Genomic DNA, 21,411 nt, shown 5'->3' on the forward strand with positions numbered 1-21,411 from the left:
GTTATAATCAGTGTGACATTGTCAGTTACTTACTAGTAAATGAGAGACGTTTCAAAGCCACAGCATACCCTTAAAGAAGCTCAAGAATCTGTGGAAGCAGTTCTTGGTCGCGAAGAGACTCTATCCTTTGCGAGATAGACTCTATTGAATGTATAAAAAAAACTTCATCTGATGATGAGTGTATAGATCTCTGACTATAAATCTTGTTTTATCAACTGAGGAAGAGTCATCTCCTTTAACATATGGTTCCTTCGAGCCAAACATATCTTCTCATATGCAATATATATAAACGAAACTATTTATACATAAGAAAAATGTGTTGACTAAAACTGAAGTTAATTAAGTAGGACATTAGGACAATTAATAATGTAAGACTTTTTGTAAGAAACACAACACTTGATAGAGTTTAATTACGAATTTCAATAATGTATTGGTTGAACTGAATTATATCGAAGTTTTATTAAAAATGATTATAGGTATGTTGATTATATTAAAAATGTCAATATAACTCAGAAGTATTGCGATATTAAAGGACACTACTAAAATTAACTAAAATCATTATATATAAGTTATCACCGGTCATCAGATTATGAATGGTCGAGTGTTAAAAGTTGACACTGTTATCATATCCTATTTTGAACATTCATTCACACATAATATGTTTTTAATAATTGGTTTTCTACAACTAATGGTTCTTTTAATCTATTATCATCCGATTTATATATCTCCAAATACAAATAACTAGTTGCATCACTAATATGAAAAATCATCTATCGAAGTTTATGCTTACAAGTTGACCCCTAAAAAGGGTTAATGGTTGCTAATTATTTTGTATTAAGTCGTAAATGGCCAACTCTATCAAAACATTCAACTTGTTTTTCTATATTTTACCGCAAAATGCAAGGCATTAGTTGACCTTACTGATCCGTATTATTCAGGGATTCCCTATTAAATTAATTACATATAGTCTAATAAAAATATGTGGAGTATACCTTCTGAATACGGCAACTGTAACCATTTTTGTTGGTATACTATATAATTTTATTATTGTTATTATATTTTTAAAAGAGTATGAAAACATTTACAAATGGAGTTATAGTCCAAGTATTAGAAGTATTTAGTTAGTTATCTAAACTCTATTTGGGGGAAGAAAGATAAGCTATTAGTGGATGGAGAGAAACAACAAATTTAGTTGATAGTTTTGAAGTTACAATTCAAAGTATTTATAGTTAGGTTTCATTTGCATTTGGTGGAAATCTGGCATACCTTGACCTAACTTTTTGCATGGACTCGTCGTGCATGTGTTTAGTTTGGGAGATTTTGTCTAAGCATTGTTAGTTTTTTTTTCATCGAAAGGCTACTCTATTATCCAAACTTGAGGTGGTCTGGTTAACCAAATCGAAATAGAACAACCAATGAAATAAAATAATTTATGAAAAGATCTCGCAGTCCCAACTAAGAAATCTGAGATGATCTAAGCATTTTTAGTTAAGAAAAGAACTTTTATTTTATTTGAGTTGTATGACATATTAACCTTGAAACATTATTATTACTAATGCAGTAAGCTTTTAGAATTTTAGAATTGCATGTATATGCTAAAAGATTATTATATATCAACAGTTATTTTGAATTTGAAAATGAATTTTCAAAAATTATTATAAATTTCTCAAAGTATTCTTTGGCATAAGTGAAAATATATCGTGCTTAATAAATATATAGTAAACGAGAATTAGAGTAGACACGTATTAATTCATGCAAAACAATGTATATAGTTTTCGAAGTCTCCTTTTAATTCACTCATGGTTTCATCCTTTATAAATAGTCTTACAGTTTCCTAATTATCAAAGCACTTGCATCGCATCTATCTACTAATCAGAATTTGCAAATCTGTTTCATATATATAAGCCAACCTTTTCTTCAACATTCTCTTCTCATTTTCCGTATAACTCGATCTTTAAAACATGGTCGAGGGAGTGTCCAAGGCATTGTGGATTGTTGTGGCCACCGTGTTTGCAGTAGCCGCGGCGATCACACCAGTGGCTTGTGGACAACAAGCACCGTGTTACTTCGTGTTCGGAGACTCTCAATTCGACAACGGTAACAACAATGTCTTAAACACCACTGCAAAGGTCAACTATTTACCTTATGGTATAGATTTTTCCGAAGGTCCAACCGGTCGGTTTAGCAACGGACGTAACATTCCAGACGTTATCGGTTAGTTTTAAACCGGTTTTCTTTAGCTTAATTCAATTCAGTCCAATTTTTTATTCGATTATTACATGTTGTCTAATATTTACCTCTTATGTAATTTAAGTTTTCAAAACGTGTTATACATAATACATAGTATATGTGTTATTTTCTTGATTTTAGTCAATGAAAACTAGATCGGACACCAATTAGTTATTATTACTGACCGGTTGGACCAATCCAACAGGTTCAACCAGATTTTCAGAAAAAAATTATATATATAGATATATATGCGTGTGTGTGAAGATATGATAAAATTGAAAAGACTACTTCTGATAACTTGCAAGAAAAATATGATAATTCATTATCAAATTTAAAATATTGGTGACTATTGGTTTATGTCAATTGTGATCACTATTGTTTATATATAATTTTCAGTATAGCTAATTAGTCTAATTTTGAATGTTTTTGTTATAGCTGAACTAGCGGGTTTCAATGATTCCATTCCTCCATTCGCTGGAGCTTCACCGGGACAAGCTAACATCGGACTCAACTATGCTTCCGGTGGCGGCGGGATCCGAGAAGAAACCAGCCAAAATTTGGTAGCAAAAACTATATAGTATTACGATTTATCATCTGAAAATAATCTAAGTATATTGATACGTATATAGGGTGAAAGAATCAGTTTGAGAAGGCAAATAAACAACCACCAGAGGGCGATTATAAACGCGGCGGTGCCACGGCGTCAGCTACGGCAATGCCTATACACAATCAACATTGGAAGCAATGATTACCTCAACAACTACTTCTTGCAACCTCCTACCCCAGCTCGCCGCCGTTATAATCCTGAACAATTTGCTGAATCTCTCATACGTCTCTACAATATTTATTTGAAAGTAAGTATTCTTTAGAGAGAGAAAACAAATAAACCTAATTCATCTGTTATCTCAAACATATGGAGAAATACTATAATGGCAATTATAATTTTGGGAAAACTAGGTATCCTAAATTTTGAATGGTATGTTTCCACTAAATCCAAAATCTATTTGCACACGAATATGCACTTAAACCTTCTATATATATACACTAAAAATCAAAATATTCTGACAGGTGCATATCATCAAAATTGTATAGGTTTCTAAAAACATTAGACAGTTAATATTTCTGCGCCTTGAAATTTGCTTAGAAACCCAATTTCGGTGACCATATTCAATAAAAATATTTTGATAAAATTTGCCAGCTTTGTTTTCGCCAAAAAATTCTGGCAAATATCGGACATTATGTTTATCAAAAAACCGTTGAATTTCTTTTTGGAAATTTTCGACCGAAAAAATTGATCGGAAATATTAATGGAATCCCCTATTTTCTTTTAGTGATACTTTTTTTTTTTATTTCTACCAAATATAAATTAGGGTATGGTTTATATATGTGTGTTTAGCAACTGTACCTACTAGGAGCTAGGAAAGTGGCTTTGTTTGGAATCGGTAAGATTGGGTGTACACCACGTATTATTGCTAGCCTTGGTGGTGGTGTTGGCTGCGCAGAAGAAGTGAACCAAGCCGTGGAGCTCTTCAACAATAAACTCGAAGGCCTAGTCGCAGACTTCAACGACAGATTTTCAAGTGTTATGTTCACTTACGTCGACCTCTTCTCTGGAAACGCTGAAGACTTCGCCGCTCTTGGTAATAACATACTCAAAAGCAAACATTTAATCAAGAACTTGTAATGATTCATTTTGTTTTTTTCTTGTGGAACGCTCTAGGGATTACTGTTGGTGATAGGAGTTGCTGTACCGTTAATCCTGGTGAAGAATTGTGTGCGCAGAACGGACCGGTTTGTCCTGACCGAACCAAATACATATTCTGGGATAACGTGCATACCACGGAAACGGTTAATACCGTGATAGCTGTCGGAGCGTTTGACGGAAACATAACTTCTCCATTCAGCATAGCAGAGCTTCTGAATTAGTTAATAATGGACATGCCTTTACTAGTTTAAACTGTAAACTGGTTTGGTCATGGAAAATACCATATAATATACAGACAATATCAACTCAATAATGAATAAAAGGATTGTAACCGTTAACAAATAATAATAATATTTTCTTATTGTCAGCTTCATCAAAGCTCCATCCTCTCTGTTTTTCCTAAGTATGATTCCTCCTTAACCTTTAGAGAAAATATTGAACTCATCATAGAAGCAAAGAAATGGAGTTTGTCTACCATAACCACATGCTTCTCGTTTAACCCCTTGAATAGCCTTGACCATCCTATGCAGACTTCAAAGTTCAGATGATGGTACGTTGATAATGTGACTTGTCAAAGTCGCATCTGAGTAACCAGCTGGTTAAAGACAACACATATGATCTCTGAGAGGTGATCCATGCTTGGAAGCAAGCTCTCCAGTTTAGTAGCTGAGTCACAAGATTTAAAGCCGATCCAGCTAGTCTCTCAGTGTTGATCTTCTTGTGATGATGGTTACAAGGCATGGTTGATGCAAGTAATAGCCTGGCTTCATCCAACGTTCTCTTCTATATCTGGTGACACTCTGCCATCACTTTCCACATCCGAATTAATCTGTAAAAGAATATGGCATTATCATTTTTACTTACTAGTAAAAGAGAAACATTTGTGTCTTTCTTGAAACACAAGAAAGATGTTTTGTCATACCCTTGAAGAAGCTCAAGAATCTGAGGAAGCAGTTCTTGGTCACAAAGAGTCAATCTTTTGGGAGATTAACTCTATTGAGTGTATCGAAACCTTCATCTGAGTGTGTAGATCTCTGATTATATCTCTTATCAACTGAGGAAGAGTCATCTCCCTTCACATCATGGTTCTTTAGCGCCAAACGTTTCTTCCCATATGCAATCCTTACACGTTCTCCTGACTGTCATCACAAGCAACAAAGCTATAGTTTAACCATAGAGCAGAAGTGTGTTAAAAAGTCTCAAAGTTTATTACATTACCTTAACTTCATCGTATAGTTTCTTCTCTCACACGTAAAGTCGGTCCAATGTTGCTTGATGGCTACCTGCTGAAAGCATACATGACTCTTCATAAATTACTGGGTAACCATGCTTTATTTTCATAAATATAAAATTATATTCATAAATATAAAGTTATATTCATTTTAACAACTATATATTTTGATATAAAATACTATACAAAATAAAATAGTACAATATATAATATATTTAAAATTATATATATATATTAAAATCGGTAATAATATTATATAATCATACTATAAATACAAACCTAACAGAAATTATATAATTTTATCTTCTACCAAAAGAAAAGTATCAACTCATCTCAAAATTTCATTTCGGTAAATTTATTTCTATACAAAGTAGAAAACAAAGTATTTTTTTAAAGTATCATGTATTAATAAACATGTTAGTAAACTATACATTTATACCAAAAAATAAAATTGATAACACATTTCAAGATGTTATACATCTATTAACAAAAGATTTTAAATTTAACCAAAGTTAATAAAATTTCAAGAAAATGATGCATTTTGAAAGCAAAGGTCAAAAAGAATAAGCTTAGATTTAAATTAATTGTTCAAACATTCAAACTATTAACAAAATACTACATCAATAAAATAAAAAAAATTAAAGAAAATATATTATTTTGATTAGTTTAAATGTTATAACATCAAAATGAAAAAAAAAATCAAGATCTAGTTTCAATTTAGTGAAAAATTTATATAATAGCATTTTTCCATAACATCTGTAATCCGAAGTCTGAATCGAATCCAAACAAACAAATCTGATTTGTACCTAGTCCAAAATGTAAGAATGAGTCTCGTAGGAAGAAAAAAAAAACATATTCGAACCTGAAATGTTATTAGCCAAACCCGAAGAAATGCACCGAAGAGATGGCCACTGAGAAGACAATTATCGATTTTATTTTTTAAAGTATAGATAGTTATATTAAATTTCACATGAGTATAATTGTATGAAGATAAGATAATTTATTTACATAACCCATCCCATATTAATTTTATTTATACTTTAAAGCTTAAATTATGGTACAAATTTATTTTTAATTTTTATATTGGTCAAAATTTATTTTGATTATTATATAAATTAAATATATGTCATTCAATCCGTCTCATACTTGATAAAGACAATAAATTATTTTTAATATTCTAATTTAAATATGTATATTAAAGTATGAAATTATTTATTAGTTTATATATCTTACTTTAATATTTTGTTTTAAAATATGAAATTATTTATTAGTTTATATGTCTTACTTTAATATTTTGTTTTAAAATATGTTATAAAATTCATGAATATATGTTATTCTTGAATTTTATAATTTATAAAATAGTTAATAAATTGGTTAAATTACTTTATATTTATAAATTATTGTAATAATTTAATTATAAATATAAATTGTATATACAAATATTATAGGAATGTTATTTCTTATTCTATAAATAAAAGATGAATTGATATTCGTTTGATAATTATAGTTAATATTAATTATGAATTTTATTATGTAAAGTAAATATTAAAAATAAATATATATTTAAACTTTAAATTAAAAGGTATTAAAAGATATTATTAAAACAAATCTTAGAAAAGATACTTAAGAATATATTTTTAGATATCTTATTTTGAAAATTTTAAATATTTGGTTAAATATGATATATATTTAATAATAACTAAATTAGTTGTTGGAGAAATAATAGGAAATTAAGTAAATGTAGTGGTTCAACCTAGATTATTTGTAATTAGATAAAAAATTCTTATGTTTTAATAGTATTGGTCATTTGATTGAGCATTACACGATATTTGTTTCTGTTCCAATCAGGCCCATCATATATATGCCATTATGTGACGGTCAACAGCAACGAGAGGAACCAACCAGTCACCATCACCACCATGCATGAAAGAGTTGTGATTGAAAAGCTTTAGCTTCTCGCTCGCATTTGTACCTATAACCTCTTCATCTTGCAGTCAACAGCAAGAATGATGTATTATCGATAGAGAAACCATGTGATTCATAAAAAATATGTAGTTCTTCATTGATCAGACATGATAAAGAAAAGGAATAACAAACAAATGGAATGAAGAAAGAAAAAGATTTCATAAATCAGCATAAATTATGTACAAACCAAACGGGTTTAATGACATAATTGATGTTTTCATAATTATTAAAAAATCGATTAGTAAATTTGCAAAACAAAAATGAAGAAACAGCTGGTTTCCGGCTATATATAGACTGAAATAACTTTCTTTGTTTTTTTTTTGTTCTTTTGTCAGCCTTCGGTTTTAAATTTATGAAAATGATAAATCATTTTAAAACAAATATAAATAATATATTTTGTGAAAACAAATGGAGAGAATCATAAACCAATAAGTACAGTCCCCAACCAAAGTTATTCAAATGATTCATACTAAGTATCGAATTTACATTTTTATTGCATGTATTTTCAGTTTTTTTTTAATTCATTATTTTATCAAAATAAAAAAAATATTAAATAGGAACAAAATTGAAAATTTAATAATTTCTTAATTTTAATTTTAAAATTTTGGTCATTATAATTATAATCATTTTAAATTTTAATTTTTGAATTTTTAAATTTTGGTCATTATAATTATAATCATTTTAAAAGTAAAGATAAAACAGAAAATTTTATTATTTTCTTAATCCTTGCGCAAAAAACGTTACAAACTATATGACTAAATTCAGAAATTTTGGATTTTCTTGTCATTTTATTTATAGTCAGTCACTTATGAATTCAAACTTTTGACTTCCTTTATAGTAAAGATCTTTATCGGCAACGTATTTATATTTTTTTGGGGGTGCGCAACATTATATATATAGACCAAGCAAATGTCTAATGATATATTAACCTTAAAGAAACAAAATTTGAAAATGAAGAAGGCACTCTCACTTGTGGTTTTCATGATCTTCTCTATCATGCTTGCTTCGGGTATCTTTTTTTTTTCTTTTCTTTTAGCTTGCTCAGTTAATAAGCTACTAGATATTAACCCGCACATCCGTGCGGATATATTTATATTTTTAAATTAATATTTATAATATAAAATATGTTATAAAGATATATATCTAATATCAATTTTATGTATAATTTTTATTTTGAAATGTTATATTTGTTGAAATTTGTTTGATGATATTGTACAAATCATATATTAATGAAGTATTTTTGTTTATTTCTTTAAAACACAAAATCAATATTAATAGTTTAATTTTAAACATTAGTTTAGATGAATTAATAAAAAATTTATTAGCTTCTTTGTTTAGAAATTTTTATTCTCAAAATGTTTTTATGTGAATAAATTAAATTATTTTTGTTATATTTTAAAGTATTATTTTATTCAATATATTATATTTCAGTTTAATGTTTTTACTTTTACTAAAAATATCAACATAAAATGTTACAACAAATAAAATATTATTTGCTTTGTTTTATATAAAAAATTAATTTGATAATTTAAAAAGAATTGGACTATACTATTTAATTTCAAAATTAGTTATTGGAATATATAAAATATGTTCTATATTAATTATGATAAACAGTCAAATGATAATTACCTAATGACAATATATTTATCTTTTCCTAGAAATGTTATTGTTTTTGTTAGAAGAATATCATATATGAGTAGTTTTAGAATGTTTAGTTAAATTTCTAATGAATGGTCTTACATAAACTTGTATATGGTAGATAAAAAATATGACTCTATTTTAATAGAGTAGATTAAAATATTTGAGACTTTCAAGCTTTTATTCGTTGACTTCACCATATCGCAATGTTTTGCATATCTTACGTTTGTTTATCTTCAAATGTTACCAAATGCGTATTCATAGTATAATATAAGGAAGTGTTGCGGCGTTTGATCCAATCATCTATTTCCAAAATTAGTTATTCTATCTAAAAACTATCTTATTTGTATTAACAGCTTATGACAATTATGTTCGTAGGTGGGAATGTGTTTTGTAGTCTGCTTAATTGTCACAGATTCAGATGTTTGTATCGATGATTTACTAAAACGAATTAATCATACATACTCAATCCATTACAGTTAAAAATAGGGTGAACGCAAATGTATGCTCGGAAGGTCTAGGCATTTGTTACCAATGTGATGAGAGGTGCAAGGCCAGGCACGGGCCGACGGGTCAAGGCATGTGCGACCGATATAACCTATGCACGTGCAATTATATATGTGGACCAGTACCACCTCCACCATCTCCCCCGACCAAATACTGCTCTGGCGGGGCTGGCCTTTGCGATATTAGATGTGGGAACCCATGTTGCAATCAAAGCTGTGCACAAAAGTACCCTGGTGGAGTTGGATTTTGTGATAGTCTTGCCCATACTTTATTGTGCAAATGCCAATACCCTTGCTAGGTTTATTTTTTTTCTTTTTTTGAATAAGTAAAGCCGAATCATATTTTTCTACATATTTTAACTTCGATGGTTGTAATACTTAAAACTATTATTATGGTTATTTATAAGCAACTTCTCTGCATGTTCATGGTTCATATTGTCTGATGCTGAAAATGCCAAACGAACACAAAATTTAACCTAGATAATGCCCAAAAAGATCGATCTAATCAATTCAGTCCGCACGATATTCTCTAGATCTCACTCGCTCTTTTTTTTGGCACCATTCGAATGATTCAATCCAAGAAACTGAAAGAAACCTAATTCGAAAAAAGTCGAAAAGAATGCAAAGGTTTGTTCACCCAGTGTTCACTTCTAATATGGCGTTATTCACAAGGACCATACTCAGCCTGGCAAATTCACTAGAACAAAGACTGATAACATCCCCGAGCCAAATACCAGGGCATGTTAATTATTTATTCTCATCCCCATCAAAGATTGAATATATGTGCCATGTTATGAATACCGTAATAATATCTCGAGTAACGAACGGACATAAGAAAAAAAGTGAGATCATCAAGCCTGATATTAGATTTAGACAATGACTAGTCGTGAGAGTCCACAAACAAAGGAAGTCATGTTCTTACCAATTCCATGAGTTTTCAGAGATATTAGATATATGTGTATAATAATAATAATTTATTTAAGATATTTAACCTGAATTTTCTCAATATAAAATTGACCAGTTTTATCAGGAAACATCAAATAGTTAGCAAGGATACTGACATTTGCATAGATTAATATGGCCAATGCTGTCGCAATATCCAACTCCGTTCAAATACATGCTAGCACAAGTTTTGTTGCAACATTCGTCCCAACATTTTGTGGTGCACAGGCCAGCTCCGCTATAGCATATTTTGGACGCTGGTGATGCACTCTCGTTGTTACAGATGCATTGTTTAAAAGTGTTGTCACAACTACCTTGACACGTTGGTCCGTGCTTAGCTTTGCACCTCTCATCACATTGTTGACAATCACCTAAATTGTTGTTGCAAGGTTTTGCCATCACCTTATTGGCATCTATATTATAATTATAGTTTCAAAGAATAACAGTAATTGTTAGCAGAAATATTTTAGACATAATAAGAGTTATATATGCTCAGACAAGAACCCCAAAGAGCCTAAACATTCACAACCTAACTAATCAAGATTTAAGAGTTAATACCAGAAGCAAGCATGATGAAGAAGATGAATAAAAATACACGTGAAGATCCCCTCTCCATGTTTTTTTCCTTTCACAAGTTATTTTGTTTGAGATAAAGATCTGTGTTGACTATTTTGTTTGCCTATATATTATTAATTTAAACTAACCTTTCAAAGATTCAAAATTTTAAGGATGTTAATGGTCGAGATTTCCTTATGGCACAATTTATATAACTGATATCACCCAAATTTAGTTTTTTTTTTTTTGCTTTGCTTTAATTTTCTTTAAATAGTTTATTACGACTATTCACGATCATCAATATTTGTATAGGTGTATATTTTTAGTTATACATCATACACGTTGTCCATATTTTTCCAATTGAAAGTCTGTTTTCCAATTTAAAGTGAAATCTCAAAACATCTTTCACTAAATGAATCTAAATTGTAGATATTTATTCCTATCATCATTTTCGCATCAATCTTGTTATTATTATTTTTTCAAAAAAAAAATATTTTTAATTATTTTTTGTTTTCTCTTTTCACATTTTCATACTTTACTAGATGTTATATTTACAAAAAGAAAGAACATATTACAAAGTGGCCATTACTGATTTCCAGATTGGATGTCAGTGTTTAACAAAAGTACATTACCGATTATTAAAAGTAGATTATCAATTATTAATTAAGATTGTCAGTATTTGAATGTTTATTGTTGGCATACTTGTCCTGACTATCTTTTTCCTTTTTATTTTGCCATTATTTGTGGACTCTTCTTGAACCTTTCTTTTCTTTTGATTTTATGAAATTTTTGAGCCTAAGTTGTTTAGTGTAATCTGTGTTTTTTTACTAGCATTGGATTGTATTATTAAGTGAAGTAGGAAAAGAGTACTAAACAATCTATGTTTGAGAAGCTTTTTAAAATATATGTTTTCTTTTATGTTGTGAATCTATGATGTTTATAAGAAGTTTTGAATGTTAATCTACGGTTTGACTACAAGTTTCTCGTTACAGTGAATTTGTCTTGTATTATTTCTACGCTATTGGTTCGTAAACTAACTGTGATGTCAATTATGAATAAGAAGTGCTCTTGTAATCTTGTTATGATCCTTCGAGAGATGTTAAGTATTATTTTACACGGCGCGAAATGTATACGGTGAAGACGATGTGGGTAAGTCAGTCCTGGTGTAAGTAAACAACGTGAAATCGAGGGGGTTTATTCACTTATTGTTAGAGGGATGAGAAATCAAGGATTTATCATTTAATAATTGGCCCGGCAGTGTATATATATATTCTCTACACTCTACAGGGCTTGAAAGATTTATTATACGGCTTGACTTGGTCTTCTAGGGTCCAATTAATAATTGGCCCCCAAGTCGAAACAGTCCTTTTCCATTTCTAAATATTGAAGTTTTAAAATAAATATATAAGGAAATATGATGTGGTGGTGATGAAAGAAACTGTAAAAGATCATAGGAACCATTGTATTAGAATCGGCATCCAAATTTACATATTCGCTGGTAGTTTGTTTTCTTTCTTAAAAATCACTAAATCCATTTTGTAGCCAGTTTACTTTAACATAATCGGCAACAAAAAGTCTCTAACCTTTTTGGCTTTAAATATACAGCGAACCTTTTACAACCAAACAAAAGATAAAATAAACAAGTAACCGCATCTATATAAGTTTTTAATGGTTCAAATATTAAAATCAAAAGTCTTATCTAGCGATGGAATATTTAATTACTAGGAAAAAAAGCAATACTATGTAACATAATTAATTAAGGGTATATTAAAGGAAGTGGGGTGCATGCGATGCATGGACTCAGACAAGATTGATCAATTGTTTGAACAATACAATAATGGTGTGGACGTCGTGCATGGCTGGCTAAGATCACATGAAAATGTATGTCAAGTTGCTCAATTTTCATATAGTTTTCTTTGAAAAATCATATAATATGAGTTTACACTTGAATCTTGTCTGGCGCAGAGAAGGTTCCTCCAAATGAATGAACTTAAAATAACAGAAGATAATGATCCAAGTGGGTGAATTATGACTTACAAATTGTTGTTATACTAGGGGTAATCAATTGGGTTTCTTATGTAAAGTCGGAACTAATTTTCAGACCAAAAACTCTTTATAAAATGAAAAATTATGAAATAGTCAAATAATTGAATGTGCTGAAACGCAGATCCTTCTTAATCACGATCGCTAGGAGTAGGGACCGAACACACCTAACAACCCCTACGCGCCTTCTTTGACGGGGCCAGTGACTTGAAGATGACTTGGTCAAACTTTTGATAGCAAAGGGTAAAACCGACTTTTAAATCCTAGTCTCAGATCCAACGGACCCTATTTATTTATATATATGTATCCAAATCCGAAAACAAATGAATCCAAGGTAGGCCCATGACATTGCATAAACGTGCGAGTGGTAGATGCAGATTTATACCTAATGTAAAAATTAGAAGTTTATAGCGTTACTTAATTATACGATGTACAAAAAAAAAACTTCAAATTTGTACATTTCTTACAATATTCATACCTTACAGAATCAAAATCACATCATTAATACATTATTAGTCAAAAAAAATTATCAAATATAGGAGAGCCCTTGTCTTAGTAATTAACCACTAAAAATTTAATTAACCAGCCACAATCATCCAAAGGAATCATGTAGTAAAAGACAAGCGTTCTCGCTTAGCCATTAGTAAAATTACACGTCATATACTTTAATAATAAATGCTGTTATTATTCTTTATTTATTCTCCGCCAAATTCATTTTTATTAATTATCTCTGTCTTCCTCCTCTGTTTCGAACGTAATTGGCATCTTCGTCTTCGTCTTCGTCTTCTTCGTCACCATTTTCTCTGTAGCAAGACCGAGAGAGAGAGAAAGAAAAAAACGAAACGAAGAGACATTTACATACAAACATACGATCAAGGCTTTCTATATATATATATACACGTCCTAGCTCTCTAGGATTTTAAAGTTTCTCGGATTGATTCCCAGAGTTTTGGAATCTATAGCACATCAAGAAGACGATTCATAGACTCTGGATCTGTTTCCTCTTTGAAGTTTCAGGTTCTATTCTTCTTCTCGCTGATTCCGTGTGATTGCATTGGGTGCTGTAACCGTTTCATATCGCAATGCCGCTTCCGATGTGTGATTTTTAATCCGAAATCGAAACGGAACTGCTCTGACATTTTCCGGGAAAAAAAATCGGATGATTCTCCGAGAAAACCGTTTTAAATTCATGGAAAAGCGAATTATAATCAAAAGATCTATTCACGTGTGTTTCTTGGAATCTTTACAGGTTTTGAATTGAATAAAGGAATCAAATCAAATCATCACGAGTTAGTTAAAGGAGCTTGTGGCTGGCTCAGGTTTTGATGAGATGAAGGCAGCTAAGAGGTGGAGTCTTGGAAACCTACGGGACATGGCGTCTTCTTTGCCTGGACCTCGCCACCGCGCTCCTTCAAGGAGACGAGCGCGCGTATATATCGTCATGGCCCTCTCACTCATCGCCTTCTTTGCTGTCATCGCTTACATGTACCCTCACCACAGTAAACGTGCTTGTTACATGATATCTTCGAGAGGATGCAAGGCTTTAGCTGATTGGCTTCCGCCTTCTCTGAGGGAGTACTCTGACGATGAGATTGCGGCTCGCGTTGTGATTAGTGAGATACTGAGTAATCCTCCTGTGATTAGAAAAGATTCCAAGATTGCGTTTATGTTCTTGACTCCTGGTGCGTTGCCTTTCGAGAGGCTGTGGGATAGATTCTTCCAGGTAGGCTTTTGTTAGTTTCTTCTTTGGGAAGGAAGTTGCTGATGAGAGGGAAAGATTCATCATGTGTTTCTTTTGATTGTTTCTACTCGCAGGGACATGAAGGGAAGTTTTCTGTTTATATTCATGCATCAAAGGAAAGGCCTGTTCACTACAGTCGTTACTTTGTCAACCGTGAGATTCGCAGTGATGAGGTTTGTAGAGATTTTCTTATGCTTTTACTATCCGTTAACATGAAAATGAATGTGTGTTTGCCTCATCTGCAGGTGGTGTGGGGAAGAATATCAATGGTTGATGCAGAGAGACGGTTGTTAGCTAATGCTCTTAGAGACCCTACAAACCAGCAATTTGTTTTACTCTCTGATAGGTGATTATCCTGTTTGCCTTCTCATTGATATAACTCTGAGGTTGTCTAACACATTTTGAGTGTTTTTGGTTTTCTAGTTGTGTACCTCTTCGAAGTTTTGAGTACATTTACAACTACCTCATGTACAGCAACGTCAGCTATGTTGACTGGTATTTTTACCTCTCATTCTTCTTCCCAATCTCTGTATATTCTTTACATATGTGTGTGATCCCCTTCTACTCTTCAGCTTTGACGATCCAGGTCAACATGGATCAGGCAGGCATATGAATCACATGCTGCCTGAAATTCAGAAGAAGGATTTTCGAAAGGGTGCACAGGTAAAACAATATTCTTATTGATCATCCAGTAATTTTGGCTCACCTGATGCGGTAAATAACAAACACTAAGGATTATATAAGGAGCTGCTTCTGTTTCAATGTTGATATCTGTTAACATGGCAGAAGTCTCAAGTAGATCCTCTGGGGACTAGTAATAGACCAACATGTGTCTGAAAAATTCGCCATTCAAAAAGTATTCTTTGATGTTGATGAGTTAGTTTCGTTGTGCAGTGGTTCACCATGAAGCGACAACATGCTGTAGCAACTATGGCAGACAGTCTTTACTACTCCAAGTTCCGGGATTACTGTGGGGTGAGTATATAATAAACCCACAAAGCATATGTTATCATCTACGGGAACAAACTATAATTCATTCCTGAATTTTGTTTTTTTTTCAGCCAGGTATAGAGAACAACAAGAACTGCATAGCTGATGAACACTATCTGCCAACATTCTTTCATGTAAGAAACCGTTTCAACTCAAAAGGAAAGAATAATCTCATAGTCTTTTCATCTCATATATTTCGGTTGCAGATGCTTGATCCCACTGGCATTTCTAACTGGACTGTAACACAAGTTGATTGGTCTGAGAGAAAGTGGCATCCCAAAACATATATGCCTGAAGATGTCACACACGAGTTACTAAATAACCTCACGGTATATAAAACTATAAAACCAAAAGCTATCATATTTGCTTCAGTTTCTTCCATTGCTTTGATTATCAAATACTAAGATTTTGATTTATCTATCTGCAGTCTACTGACACAGTCGTACATGTCACAAGTGTTGGAGTGGTACGCGCTTTCATAAACAGTATTTTCTACCGTATATTAACTCTGGTCTTTTCCATGATCTAATATAAATCATCACTTTTACTTTTGGTTAACAAACAATAGGGTGAAGAGATATGGATGCCTTGTATGTGGAACGGAATCAAAAGACCTTGCTACTTGTTTGGAAGGAAGTTCCACCCGGATACGCTCGACAAGCTGTTGGATCTCTTCTCAAATTACACAAAATCAGTCTCTTGGCAACTGTGATTTAAAAGGGTATATCTTCTTCTATACACTCAGATTCTTTGACCAACGTTCGGTTCCTCATCCGCATGACCTTTGAAGAGTATTCTCAGAAAGATCCATAGAAGCTGTAACACTAGATGTCTAGAAGCTTTAGGAGGTATTGAGAACTTCTTTCAATTGTTACTTCATTTGGTTGGAGGGAGACGATGGTTTAATTTTTCTTTCTCTACTCTGCTTTTCGGTATATCTCATATTGTTTACTTCAATTGTTGTGAAAAAAAAGAGAATTTTCGTCTTTGTTTTTGTGGATAGTTTTATATTTTTTGTTCAGAATGTTGAAGAGACAAACTTATACAGTTTTATAGAGTTTCTTTTCATATATATATGCTCTTTGGTTTTGAGTCTTGACAGGCTAACATTGTGTTTACCGTCAGATGTAACTAAGTATAAGACTAACCAGTTGCAAGACTTGATCATATGGACTTGGCAAAGCAACCTTCTATTGCAACATAATGGTCTCTGGTAACCTGATGTTCATAGAGTACATATTGGTCAATGAAGATGGATTAAACTTGAAAGTAGTATATTGTTTGATAAGCTACAACTATTGATACAGCTACCAAGAAGTTATGAGAAGTGTGCGCTTTTTGGTTGAACTGTTGGTATAGTTCATTTATTAATTGCTTAACCAAAGAAACTCCTAACCTGCAACTACTTTTCTTTGAGATGACCACGTACAAACAATGACAACTATCAAGATTCGACCAAACCTCACCTTGAAATCTCCATTATATTGTAGCGTCCCATATCTGCCGTCAAAATTATACTCATCTCCTATCTAAGCTGCGAAAGTAGTAATACGAAGGTGAGAAGTGCACACTAACTGTTGAAATGCAGGAGATACTCTGGACAACGCAGGCGGAAAACGAAGATGAGAAGCAGATTGTCTACAGATGCTACAACAGTGAGGAGTTTGGTTGGAGATGATGCATTGACGTTGTTGATAGTGCAAAAATATAGAGACAGTAACCGCCGGTTTGATAATAGCCTTTAGGGTGAATTGGATGAACATATCCATGCATCACCATAAACGGTGAGACAGCAAGAACCACAAGAGCAAGCTCCCAATTCGCCGTAAAAGCTATTATAAAACCGGCGGTTAGAGTCGCTACATTTTTTGCACTATCAACGCCAACGTATTTCCTACCGAACTCCTATGTTATTTCATCAAATATCATGTGGGCTCTGAAGATAGCTTGAATCCTCAGGTTTGATCTTTCTTCTCTCTCTTTCCTCAGGTTGTTATCTATTACTGGTCATGTCATCAGTAAGTATGATTGTTGATGGCTGAAGCCTTTTTGAAATTTTAGAACTACCAAATGTTCAACAGTCCACAGAAAATTCCTTCTGAAAAAAAAGCAGTCGACTTTGATAGAAAATGAGCAGATGATAGTCAAGATTTCAACAAAAACAATGTCATGTTAGAACGGTTTTCTGATATTTTCTCAGATTGATAGATATTATCGATAATACACTTTTTCTACTTGATCCCAACTATCGAATAGATCAAACCGACACACTAAATAGGACAAAAACGAAAGCTGAATCCACAGCTTCACAATTTCTCACGTAAGAAAAAACAGTTTTATTATTCGTCGATATCATGATTCAGTTATTTGCCTCTATCAAGTGCAAATCAAAAGAAAGGGTTTTCCTTTTTGTTCAACAATATCCCAGGAAAATTTCAAGAAAAAGGAAACAATAAGACACAATCTTGAGTCGTCGCCATCGCAGAAAAGACTTCATCATCTGCATTCATAACCAGAACCAATAGCACCCACTCATTAGAAAACTGATTACATATCAATAGAGAAATACTATAACGCTAGCCAAGTATCACTTCACACATCCAACCCTCATATACCAAACAACAAAGCGAAATGTAATGCAGTGATACATAACTAAAAACATTACACATGTCAACAACCATTTGAAACCAGACATATATACATAAGAGGAACCTAGAAAGATCAACTCTTTCAACAGATAAGAACTGCCTAAGAGCCTAAACTGATAAACCTAAACATCACACATCTCAACAGCCATTTCGAATCAGACATACGTTAAAGCAATCTATAAAGACTAACTCTTTCAAAGGTTTTGTTACTCATTCACGCTTATATGAACGAAAGATGAATCCTTTTTTGATAAAAATGACAACTTTGACAAAACAATACGCATCTATCAACAACCCACGAATCAGGACAACACAAAGATCGAAACTTTATATTAATTACCTAAACACACATGGAGGGATCGGAGAAAGATTCGTCGAGATCAATGGCCACCGTGCTCCTTAGCATGCTGCTGGTGCTCGAGATGGCGACGCTCGTTGGGGAGAGCGACGAGGTAAGAGAAGGCCATGCCTCCGAAGCAGATGTGAAGGAGAGGATCTACGGAGCTAGTCTGGATGTACTTGTCGTTGTAGTTATCGAGACTTTTCCTCACAGAGGTCTTCACGGTTTCAACTGAGAACGTCGATTTGATGTAGGCGGGAAGCTCCTTCACCTTCTTTCCCTTGATCTCACTGTAGATTCTCCTCATCGCCATTTCGATCTTCCTTTCTTTGAGCCCTAGTGAACGAATTGGGGATCGAGAGAGATGACTTTTGGGAGCTGAAAGTAAGATAAAGACAGAGAGAATGGGAGTTTTTTTTTTTTATATATATATTTGGAAGTTGAAGGTATCTAAACCGGGTTTCGGTTAGGTTTTTGGGTTGAGAAAGTAAGACACACGGTTTGGTTTCTGTTTTGATTTGATTTAATTCGGGTTTGCCTGCAAACTTTATGTTTTAGTTGTATTTATTTCCAATTCGATTCGGTTCAGAAGATTTAAACCGGATCCAGCCCGAAATTTATTTGAAGACTTTCGCATTCTGGACCCTTGTTTTGGCTCAGTTGAAAATATAAGTATTACTAGCGGGGTGGGCAAAAAACCGAATCAAACCTAGTTAAATCAAACCAACCAATCAACCGAAACCGATTCAAACCAAACCAAACCAAAGTCTATTTCAAACCATTCGGTGGAGGACCACTAGTCCTTTGGTTTAACCAAACTAATCTTCAATCTGATTCTGTAGTCAGATTTTCCTGTAATTACAAAAACAATTGAATCCGATTTGGATTTGACAATATGGCATCTAGGTACAAAACAGATACTTAGGTGAAAAATCTACTTTTTTGTAAAAGACGAGGAGTTTGTGTGTTATTTACAATAAATAATGTCACAAACATTTAGCCACGTGTCTTAATATAATTGGAGGAGCTGACGAATAAGCAGAGCAATTCATCTCCTTCGCGAGAGTTTATCAGAACGACGGGGAAGGAACAATTTGACGGAGAGAAAGAGCTTCTGCGTTTAAAGCATAACCCTTTCGAGACATGGCGGAAGAGCCACAGAAGACGTCTTCTTCTTCTTCTTCCGTACAGCAACCTTCTTCCGACAAGAAACCCGAAGATGCTGAGATCAAGCCTCAGGTTCGTGTCTTTTGATTTGAGATGACTGATGATGAACATTAAAGTTTCCACCTTTTCTCTATACCGTTCAAGGGTTTTGAGCTTGAATTGACTCAATGATTCAATTTAATCAGGTTCCGGATCATGGTGATTCCCCAAAGTATCCGGTTTTATATCCGGGTCTTGCTCCCGGGTCGAATCCTGGACAGTGCGATGAACAAATGAACCGTGGAGCTGGCATTTATGCGGTTCCTGTTCATCAGTTTGGAGGACATGTCGCTGGTCTTCCCTCGAACTATCTCATCCCTCTCACTTACAATGTTCCCACGTAAGTACTTTGACTAGTGTAATACCCTTTTGATGAAGAAGAATCATATTTATTATTTGGTGAATTGGTTTAGCTAGAAGAATTGTGTAACAGTTGAGATAGACTTAATGTTAGTAAACTATAGGCTTTGTATTGTACTTTCTCCCTTCGTTACTCTTGAGTAGTGTAATGGAGAAGAATCATATTCATTACTGGATTGGTTTAGGTTCAAATCACTGGTGGTGTTGCTTTTTGAGATGACTTTGTGATAAAAAGCTGTAGGATAGATGTTGAATCTCTTTTTTGGTTTTAATGGTTTTTGTGTGTGTGTTTGGTTTAGGACTAGACCAAGCAATGAGACTGAGGCTGGGGGAGAGAACCAAGCGCAAGCGGGGCAGGGTCAGCAGCAACAACCTGCACAGCAAAGGCAAGTGGTGGTACGGAGATTTGAGATCGCGTTTCAGCTTGACATATTCCTCATACTCAAGCTTGCTGCCGTCATCTTTTTGTTCAACCAAGATGGATCTAGACAACGCCTCGCTCTTCTTGTGATTTTCGCTACCATAATTTACTTGTAAGCCTCCAGACTCTTGTTTGATCCCTAAGCTGTTGGTAAAGAGTTTGAAAATGATGTAGCTGATCCCTCTGTTTGGTGTTTTGGAAACTTACGGATACCAAACTGGAGCCCTTGCACCTTTTATCCGATGGCTATCACAAGGTATGCATAGAGCAGCAGTACCACCACCACCACATCGACCTGCGGCAAGAGCTGATAATGATGATCCAGCAGCTGCAATGCCCCTAAACCAAGAAGCTGTTCCCGGTAATATATTTCTCTCTAACCGTGGTATATAACTGAAGCCATCACAGCAACAACTTATGCTTGAAGCAATTTGTTTCTGTTTTTTTTTGTGTGCAGAGGGACAAGAGAACGAAGCTGGTGATGGGAACAGACCAAACGCAAATGAAAATGTTGGTGCAGGTGCAGGACAACAAGGGAATCAGTGGTGGGGAATAGTGAAAGAGATTCAGATGATAGTTTTCGGTTTCATAACTTCACTGCTCCCTGGCTTCCACAACATAGATTAGTCTCTCTCCTTTTTTTTTCTTCTGCATACACTCAATCTTCTTCAACAGAAGAAAGTGTTTATGTTCTACTGTGTCGTCTGTGATCTCTTATGTGAAGAAAGTACAGAAAATTTTAACTTTTGAGACTCAAATATAGTTACAATTTAGATGAATGTGCGCTCCTTGAGAGATGTTGTGGCTGTGGCTTGCCCCATTTAAAAGAGCGTCTGGTTTCAAAATTGGCGTTAAAATGTAATTTCAATACTATAAGACGATTCGAAAGAA

At 33.3% G+C, this 21,411-nt stretch overlaps 5 protein-coding genes and 1 non-coding gene across 6 annotated transcripts; 5 read left to right on the forward strand and 1 right to left on the reverse strand.

Moving 5' to 3' along the window:
• Window positions 1–1,716: 1,716 nt before the first annotated feature.
• LOC103834690 (GDSL esterase/lipase At4g30140) lies at window positions 1,717–4,307 on the forward strand. Its single transcript, XM_009110756.3, has 5 exons — window positions 1,717–2,214; window positions 2,665–2,789; window positions 2,859–3,083; window positions 3,626–3,869; window positions 3,950–4,307. The coding sequence occupies exons 1-5, from the start codon at window positions 1,962–1,964 to the stop codon at window positions 4,153–4,155; spliced, it is 1,053 nt and encodes a 350-aa protein (XP_009109004.1). The 5' UTR covers window positions 1,717–1,961; the 3' UTR covers window positions 4,156–4,307.
• A 377-nt stretch (window positions 4,308–4,684) lies between these two features.
• Window positions 4,685–10,319, forward strand: LOC103834691 (defensin-like protein 183). Its single transcript, XM_009110757.3, has 2 exons — window positions 4,685–8,139; window positions 9,248–10,319. Exons 1-2 carry the CDS (start codon window positions 8,040–8,042, stop codon window positions 9,571–9,573), a joined length of 426 nt encoding a protein of 141 aa, XP_009109005.2. The 5' UTR covers window positions 4,685–8,039; the 3' UTR covers window positions 9,574–10,319.
• Window positions 10,320–10,998: 679 nt separating this feature from the next.
• LOC103834693 (glycosyltransferase BC10) lies at window positions 10,999–16,633 on the forward strand. Its single transcript, XM_009110762.3, has 11 exons — window positions 10,999–13,831; window positions 14,064–14,537; window positions 14,630–14,728; window positions 14,801–14,901; window positions 14,979–15,050; window positions 15,128–15,218; window positions 15,450–15,530; window positions 15,617–15,679; window positions 15,752–15,874; window positions 15,973–16,011; window positions 16,114–16,633. Exons 2-11 carry the CDS (start codon window positions 14,145–14,147, stop codon window positions 16,255–16,257), a joined length of 1,206 nt encoding a protein of 401 aa, XP_009109010.1. The 5' UTR covers window positions 10,999–13,831; window positions 14,064–14,144; the 3' UTR covers window positions 16,258–16,633.
• A 542-nt stretch (window positions 16,634–17,175) lies between these two features.
• Window positions 17,176–17,485, forward strand: MIR5724 (microRNA MIR5724). Its single transcript, NR_120835.1, has one exon. It is a non-coding gene; the product is annotated as a microRNA MIR5724 (primary transcript).
• Window positions 17,486–17,756: 271 nt separating this feature from the next.
• On the reverse strand, window positions 17,757–18,933 carry LOC103834694. Its single transcript, XM_009110764.3, has 2 exons — window positions 18,534–18,933; window positions 17,757–18,045 (listed from the first exon to the last, which is right to left on the reverse strand). Exon 1 carries the CDS (start codon window positions 18,844–18,846, stop codon window positions 18,574–18,576), a length of 273 nt encoding a protein of 90 aa, XP_009109012.1. The 5' UTR covers window positions 18,847–18,933; the 3' UTR covers window positions 17,757–18,045; window positions 18,534–18,573.
• A 600-nt stretch (window positions 18,934–19,533) lies between these two features.
• LOC103834695 lies at window positions 19,534–21,313 on the forward strand. Its single transcript, XM_009110765.3, has 5 exons — window positions 19,534–19,772; window positions 19,886–20,079; window positions 20,399–20,632; window positions 20,730–20,881; window positions 20,978–21,313. The coding sequence occupies exons 1-5, from the start codon at window positions 19,677–19,679 to the stop codon at window positions 21,145–21,147; spliced, it is 846 nt and encodes a 281-aa protein (XP_009109013.1). The 5' UTR covers window positions 19,534–19,676; the 3' UTR covers window positions 21,148–21,313.
• The last annotated feature ends 98 nt before the right edge of the window (window positions 21,314–21,411 follow it).

This window comes from Brassica rapa, chromosome A08 (assembly GCF_000309985.2).
Source record: "Brassica rapa cultivar Chiifu-401-42 chromosome A08, CAAS_Brap_v3.01, whole genome shotgun sequence".
Taxonomy (NCBI): Eukaryota; Viridiplantae; Streptophyta; class Magnoliopsida; order Brassicales; family Brassicaceae; genus Brassica; species Brassica rapa.

Coding starts and splice junctions, on each gene's coding strand:
- LOC103834690 (XM_009110756.3), top strand. CDS start 1,962: ATGGTCGAGGGAGTGTCCAAGGCATTGTGGATTGTTGTGGCCACCGTG. Junction 2,790..2,858: donor AAGAAACCAGCCAAAATTTG/GTAGCAAAAACT, acceptor ATACGTATATAG/GGTGAAAGAATCAGTTTGAG. Junction 3,084..3,625: donor TCTACAATATTTATTTGAAA/GTAAGTATTCTT, acceptor ATGTGTGTTTAG/CAACTGTACCTACTAGGAGC.
- LOC103834691 (XM_009110757.3), top strand. CDS start 8,040: ATGTCTAATGATATATTAACCTTAAAGAAACAAAATTTGAAAATGAAG. Junction 8,140..9,247: donor CTCTATCATGCTTGCTTCGG/GTATCTTTTTTT, acceptor AATCCATTACAG/TTAAAAATAGGGTGAACGCA.
- LOC103834693 (XM_009110762.3), top strand. CDS start 14,145: ATGAAGGCAGCTAAGAGGTGGAGTCTTGGAAACCTACGGGACATGGCG. Junction 14,729..14,800: donor GTGAGATTCGCAGTGATGAG/GTTTGTAGAGAT, acceptor CCTCATCTGCAG/GTGGTGTGGGGAAGAATATC. Junction 16,012..16,113: donor ATGTCACAAGTGTTGGAGTG/GTACGCGCTTTC, acceptor AACAAACAATAG/GGTGAAGAGATATGGATGCC.
- LOC103834694 (XM_009110764.3), bottom strand. CDS start 18,846: ATGGCGATGAGGAGAATCTACAGTGAGATCAAGGGAAAGAAGGTGAAG.
- LOC103834695 (XM_009110765.3), top strand. CDS start 19,677: ATGGCGGAAGAGCCACAGAAGACGTCTTCTTCTTCTTCTTCCGTACAG. Junction 20,633..20,729: donor TTCGCTACCATAATTTACTT/GTAAGCCTCCAG, acceptor GGAAACTTACGG/ATACCAAACTGGAGCCCTTG. Junction 20,882..20,977: donor AAACCAAGAAGCTGTTCCCG/GTAATATATTTC, acceptor TTTTGTGTGCAG/AGGGACAAGAGAACGAAGCT.